This window comes from Petaurus breviceps, unplaced genomic scaffold (genome assembly GCF_028583685.1).
Source record: "Petaurus breviceps papuanus isolate PSGF00001 unplaced genomic scaffold, PetGlider_PUasm1.0 90762, whole genome shotgun sequence".
In the NCBI taxonomy this organism is placed as follows: Eukaryota; Metazoa; Chordata; class Mammalia; order Diprotodontia; family Petauridae; genus Petaurus; species Petaurus breviceps.
In genome coordinates this window covers 352,684-359,814 of record NW_027187339.1, presented here as the reverse complement: position 1 = coordinate 359,814, position 7,131 = coordinate 352,684, and the positions used below count along the sequence as shown (strand labels likewise).

At 40.6% G+C, this 7,131-nt stretch overlaps 1 protein-coding gene across 2 annotated transcripts in view; it reads left to right on the top strand.

Moving 5' to 3' along the window:
* ANXA7 (annexin A7) overlaps window positions 1-7,131 on the top strand; it is a 31,885-nt gene that overhangs the window by 13,617 nt on the left and 11,137 nt on the right. For both annotated transcript variants that reach the window (XM_069068218.1, XM_069068217.1), the window contains 2 exons: window positions 5,267-5,369; window positions 5,798-5,892. In XM_069068218.1, the coding sequence (XP_068924319.1) occupies window positions 5,267-5,369; window positions 5,798-5,892 (198 nt within the window). The remainder of the gene's footprint in view (window positions 1-5,266; window positions 5,370-5,797; window positions 5,893-7,131) is intronic.

Below are 7,131 nucleotides of genomic sequence, written 5' to 3'. Positions count from 1 at the left end.
ATATATACAGGATAAACTGAATGTGTTCTCAGAGGGAAGCCACCAGCATTATGGAGGACTAGAAAAGACTTTAGCTGGTACTTGAAGGAAGTCAGGAGGCAGAAATGAGAAGGGAGAACATTCTAGTCATTGGGAACAACCTGTAAAAATGCTTGGAGCTGAGAGATGTGGTGTCCTCTGTTAGGAAAGTTGAGGATGCCGGTGTGTGTATAGAGGGTGATATAATGTATTGGAAGACTGAAAAGGAAGGAAGAGGCCAGGTTAGGAAGTTCTTTAAGAGGCAAACAGAGGATTCTTTATTTGATCCTGGAGGTAACAGGTAGCCATTGAAATTTTCTGAGTAAGATGGGGTGACTTGATAGGAACTGTGATTAAGGAATATTACTTTGATAGCTGAGTGGAAGATGAACTGAAGTAGGGAGAGACTTAATGCAGGGAAATCAGTCATTTAATAAACATTTTTTTAAGTACCTGCTATGTGCCAGGCCGTATGCTAAGAACTGAGAATACAAAGAAAGACCAAGACAAAGTCAGTCCGTGCTCTCAAGGAGGTCACAGCCTAATGGGGGAGATAACGTGCAAACAAATATGCAAAGCAAGCTATATACAGGATAGACAAAGTGGAAATAATCAATAGAGGGAAGGCACTAGGTTTAGGAAGACTCAGGAAAGGCTTTCTGCAGAAGGTGGAACTTGAAAGAAGCCAGGAAGCAAAGATGAGGAATGAGAGCATTCCAGGCCTTAGGGACAGTAAAAATGTTCAGATTCAGGAAGAGGAGTGTCTAGTTCAAGGAACAGCAAGGAGGACACTGTCTTTGGATTACAAAGTAGATGAAAGGAGAGTGTGTGTGACTGCAAAAGCAGGGATGGGGATGCAGGCAATGAAGGGCTTTGAATACCAGACTGTGCATTTTATATTTGACCTGAAGGCGAGGAGTCACTGGAGTTTGTTGAATAGTAGGGGGGTGACAGTGACGTAGACCTGTGCTTTAGGAAGATCATTTTATCATGATGTACAGTTGGTAGAAATTCTAGGGACCCAGATTTTGGCACAATGTAAAGAGCTTCCTAATTTTTATAGGCACATGGGATTTAAAACTGGAAGGGACCTAGAGGTCACATAATTATTTAGATTAAGATATTGAAACTCCAAGAGGTGAAACAGTAACTTGCTCAGGATCTGTCAGGTACTAAATTCCAAAGCTGGATTGAATCCAGATCTCGTGGCCCCAGATTCATGACTTTATCTGTTGTGGGCTTCCTTGTAAAGTGAATGTCCCATTACTGAAAATGTTGAGGCATAGAGCCAAGATGTCATACAGGGAACTTCTATATTGACTAGTGGATTGGATGTCTGAGCCTCTTTCCATCTCCAACATTCTGTGACTCTATTTTATATATAACTCCAGTATAGACAGAACATGGGGTTTCTAATATAATAGTAAAGGTATAGCATAGCATACTGCTGTGGACAAGTAGGTTGGTAAAATGAATATAGCACCAGGCCTGGAGTCAGGAAGACTCATCTTCTTGAGTTTGAATCTGGCCTCTGACACTTCATAGCTATGTGACCCTGGGTGAGTCATTTAACTCTGCCTCCATTTCCTTATCTGTAAAATGGACTGGTGAAGGAAATAACAAACCACTCCAGTATCTTTGTCAAATCCTGGATCATAAAGAATTGGACATGATTGAAACAACACAATAACGACAAAAAGTATAGGATAATTTGAGAGAAGAATGATAGTTTCTCCTTTTTTGAGAGGAAGGTGAAGCTTGCTGTACATACAGCAGTCATCTCCCTTGTTCCACATCATACTCCTCAGTTTGGCTTTTAAAGCCTTACACGATCTGGGCCCAAACTACCTTTCCAGCCTTATTATATACATTGCTCCCCCTCCTACACTCTACACTCCAGCCAAACTGGCCTTCTGACTGTTTCTTACATGCAATGCTCCATCTCCCACCTCCACTCCTTTGCACTGGGTCTCTTCCATGCCTAGAATGTTATCCCTGCTCACCTCCACTTAATTAGAATCCTTTGTTTCCTTCGAGACTTTTTTCAAGTGCCACTTTCTCCATAGAGGTTTTGCTGATCCCCTCTCCCGTTCCAGTTATGAGTGCTTCCCCCCTCCAAATTACTTTGTGTCTGTTTTGTACGTATTTAAATATGTCCATGTCTCTCCCAATAGATGTAAGAGGACTGTTTGACTTTTTACTTTGTATCTCCAGAACCTGGCATAGTTTAGGACACATAGTAGGCCTTTAATAAATAAATACTGGGGTTTTAGATCATTTTACCTTGGACTGTGAAGGGAGTCAGCAAACTCTTCATGCTTTAAGAATCCTTCATTTCAGTTACATAGGGACTCTGTTTCTTCTGATATGGATTGAGATAGGACCCCTTCTCTAACTGCCTTAGTAGGCAGGTTATTGAGTTTGACTAAAATGATCCATTAACCTGGTGGCCAGCCCTCTGGGCATGGGAGGACAGCAGCCCTTCCTTCAGTTCTTCTGAGGTCTGTGATATTGTCAGTGTGTATAGACATCACAAGTCCAGATTTACTGCAGTCAAAAAAATCCATTATTTGGCAAGGCTGGCCCTGGGACAGTCTTCAATGAGCTTATACACCAAGCCTTTCCACCTCAGTGAAGAGTGTGAGCTGTCAGAACTTAGTCTCTCTGAGTCTGTTGCTGTGAATCCAGAGTTCTACCATGTCATAATGAGGGCTTTAGTAGTATGTTATTATTTTCATCTGAGCCTGTAATTTAACGAGTGTAAAGAATTCCTAGTGAGGGAAGATGTGCAGATCAGCATATGGTCTTAGAGAATTGCCTGGTTACACTGAAAAGCTGTAACTTACCCCAAGATCACACAACCAATAAGTGTTAGAGTTAGGACTTGAATTCATATTGAGGCCAGCAACATGTGCACTACTCCGAGCAGCAACCTCTCATATATACTATTGTTTACCATTACAGCATCAGTTTACACATAAGTATCCCAGATTTATTCTAGGATATCAAACTTGCCTTCAACACATCTCTGCTGATGATTACTTCCTCAAAAGGGTCATTTCTGCTCTATTTGCAGGATTGAATCAGATGAGATAACGTATACAGGACATTTTCCAACTCTGAAGTGCTAGCTGTTTTTATTATTATCCATGGGTACTATAAGAGCAAAGTGTTGAGATACTGGTTTTGCACATCAGTGCTTGCCATGGAACGGTTTCTGCTCGTCCTTATAACCGTTCTACTTTCAGCCGTGTTTCATACTCCGTTTCCTTTCCTGGTTTGGTAATAATGGACCGGAAGGGAGTTGGAAGTTCAGAAGTGTCAGAGATTTTAGGCAGTAGTTATTTTTTCTCTAATACCTTTCAAAATTTGGCCTCCTTTCCACTTCTCATTAATCTCCACCCCTGTTGATGGTGACTTCAGTGCTTCTTGATAATCCCATTGATATTTTTAGACCCTAAAAATGTAAGTAAGCGAATGCTATTCTTCCATTTTTACCCCCACGAAATAGCGACTTTGATTTCTTAAGAGGAGCACCACCAAACTGGGAAGAGAAGCTAGATTAGAAGAGACATCCACAGAAAAGGTTCATCCATGCTGGAGATTTCCAGTGTAGGGTCCAAATGGAAGAGGGGTTCCTTAGGGAAGGTGAGGTCCTTAAATGTTCCTGTCTGCAGTTGTTATGCCAGTTGCCCCAAGCTCCAACACATTTCCAAGCCTCCCAAGTGAGATCTATAATCATTCAAAAGCATCTACACCAGAAACAGCCTTTTGTTCTGACTGATATACAATTGGTTGCTGCGGAGCTGATATACGGTATATTAAACTTGGAGATTTACTGATATTATTGACTCAGAGAGGCTTTATTGCTCCTGTAAGAGCCAGGACAACAAACTGAGTCCAATATTGAATTAAAGGAAGAGAGCTGAATTGCCTTTAGTAACTGCACAGTGATTTTAATGCCCATATGCTTCTTAAAACAAAGGTCCATCTTTTTAATGTCAGTATTACTCTAATAATGGTGAATGGCTGTGAATCTTTCACAGTTGGTGAGAAATTAATCTAATGGGGTACACAAAGGACAAATGCAGAGGCATGCAGTGGGGGTAAAGAGGCTGCAACATTTTGCTGATGAGAAATTGCACAGAAGTGATGTAAAGGATGTAATCAGAGAGAAGCATGACCGGAAAGGGAAGTGGGCCAGTGACGAGGAGGGGTGAGGAGTAACCAGGGGACAGCCTCTGGGCTTGGATGTTTCTCTGCTATGCCAAGGCCTAGAGGGAGGCCCCCAGGGTATCAGAAGGACCTTGTGGAATACATTGACTGGAAGAGGAACATGTGTTAAAGGCATGCCTACATGACACTTTTACTTTAAATCCATAGAACTGAGTTTTTTTTTTAAAAGACTTCACTTGTTCAGCTTCTTCAGAACTTGCACTATTATTTTTATTTTGTGCTTTTCTCATAACTGAAATATTGGGTTCAGTATTTAGAGTCCCATACAAAGAATTGAATGAAGTAAAGTTACATTAACAAAGTTATAAAGTTTCTCCTCTGAAGCCTGACATATGCTTGTCACATTGTATTTCCCCCTTTTTTTATGTTGGAGATTTATGTTCTACTACCCTTGTCACTGTCTTGTTTAGCACTGGCCAGTAAGTAGCAAGAACTCCCTCTTTTCCACCCCTGCCATTTCTACCAACATGGAAACCAAGGCACAGAGAGACTAAATAATTTACACAGGCAAGCAGGACAGCCTTGACTAGAAAAGCAAGCCCTGCATAATAGAGATTCAGTTTCATTTACCATTCTCTTCTTCTCTCCCACTTTATATATGGGAATGCTTGTTTTATTTGGTGTTCTTCAAGTCCAGAATAAAAAATAATTAAGAGATTAAATGATTTACCTAGCTAGGATCAAAACCTCATCATCCTATACCCAGAATCTGCAGGGCACCTCTTTGGAAGAGTGGAACCCACTAGGAATAGGTGAATTTTGTTTCCTGAATGTTCCTATTGCCAACATCTAGAATCAGTAAAAATAATGGGCCCCAGGAATCCAGAGCTAACCCCCTGACCCTAAATGCTAAATCGTAACTACTGTTAGAGTTTAATCTTTCTTTACCCTTCCTCCCACCTCCTTACCTGTTAGTGGTGATAGGGAAATCTGACTGTATCGACTCTTGAGTAGCCTGCTGAAGTGGTTGGGATGCCTTGCCCAATTTGATTTTTTTACTTCTCCTCCTCAGCCAGCAGCCATGATTCAAGGTACTCAGGGGACAATCCGACCTGCTGCCAATTTCGATGCTATAAAGGATGCAGAAGTTCTCCGAAAGGCCATGAAAGGGTTTGGTAAAGAACAAATGGCATTTTTTTTGTCTTCAATAAATTAAAGTAATAATAATAAACATTTGTATAATGCTTACTATGTTCCAGGCACTGTGCTAAGCCTTTTATAATTATCTCATTTGATTTCCAAAATTATCCTGGGAGGTTTACAGATAGAGAAACTGAGGCAACAGAGGTGAAATGTGAAGCCTAGGGTCACACAATTAGTATAGTGTCTGAGGCAAGATTTGAACTCACTCCAGGTCTGGTGCTTTATCCACTGGGCCATCTAGCTACCCCAAATTAACCTAAAGCTATTTAAGGTAGGATTATGCGTGTATGCCTTAGTTTGGTCTGACTTGTGGGCACTTTCCAAGTACACTATGATACAAATGAGTTCTGGGAAGTCCACAGGGGACTCTGCTTGACATTTTTGTGTGTGATTCTTCCAGGGACTGATGAGCAAGCAATTGTGGATGTTGTTGCCAATCGCTCCAATGATCAAAGACAGAAAATTAAGGCCGCTTTTAAGACCATGTATGGAAAGGTATGTGTTTTTTAAGTTCATTGGGGAAATAGACACAGTATCCCAACAGGCATGTGAGGAAAAATGTTTTATTAGTCTGCATAAAACAGTGCTTTGGTGACCTGAGATTTTAAAGGGAATATGTTTATTTTTCTTGGGAGCTGTGGCCTTGAAAAGGATGCTTCCTCTGACAGTGCATATTGCAGTCCATCCACATCTTCAATATAATTCACATTTGACCATAAATCCTCCATAGAGGATCCATCAAATATGCTGGAGACCTTCTCATCATTCTCTTGATATTTTGCAGATACTAGTGCAGTGCTCAGACCACTTGACTCTTTCCTTGATATATGATACTTTCCTTGATACATCCCCTTTTCTGGTCAAACATCTACTTGATGATGCCATATTATGACCTGTTATGCACATTATCATTGGTAAACTGCTGCAGCTTTTCTCAAGTCAGGTCAACAAGTATTTATCATGCTTACTTTGTGCCATGTACCATGTTACAAAACCCCCCCCATACACTTTCCATCATTCCCTGGGTCCCATGTAATTTTCATTGTCTTGAGATAGTGGGGTCCATGATTTTAAAAACCCTTAGTATCTATCAACAGAAAAGAAAGTCAAAGCAAACATACAAAAGTAAAGAATCAAATCAGACATAAATTCCCTTAGCATTTAACAAAGAAAAACCAAACAAACGAATAAACAACCAACAAATGGAAAGTGTTTGTGTTGGCTTCCCTTCCTAGTCAAACGGAAGTCCTGTCACCATTTGTCTTTTAAATTAAATATGTGTGTGTGTGTATATATATATATATATATATATATATACATATATATATATATATATATATATTTCTAGTCAATGTCCATGCTGCTCTGGTTCTAGTCATCTCACTTTAGTTATAGGGAGAGGGACCAGACCTCTGATTTTTATTGATCTAAGGATTTCCTGGATGAGGAAATCTGCTCTACCAGTGCAAATGGGCATATTTTCTGCAACTGAGTCTGTGAAAGTGTGCCAGGGCACGGAGAGCTGAAGTGCCTTGTCTAGATTTACATGGCCAGTATGTGGCAGAGCAGGTGATGAACCCAGGTCCTGCTGGCTCTGAGACCAGCTCTCTATCCTTAGGACACCGTGCCTCTTAGTCTCACCTTGTTTCACTTTCTATGTCTTCCTATGCAGGATTCAGTTTTCATTTCTTTTAAAGGCTCTTGTAGAACTTGAATATACTCTTTTCTCTAGAC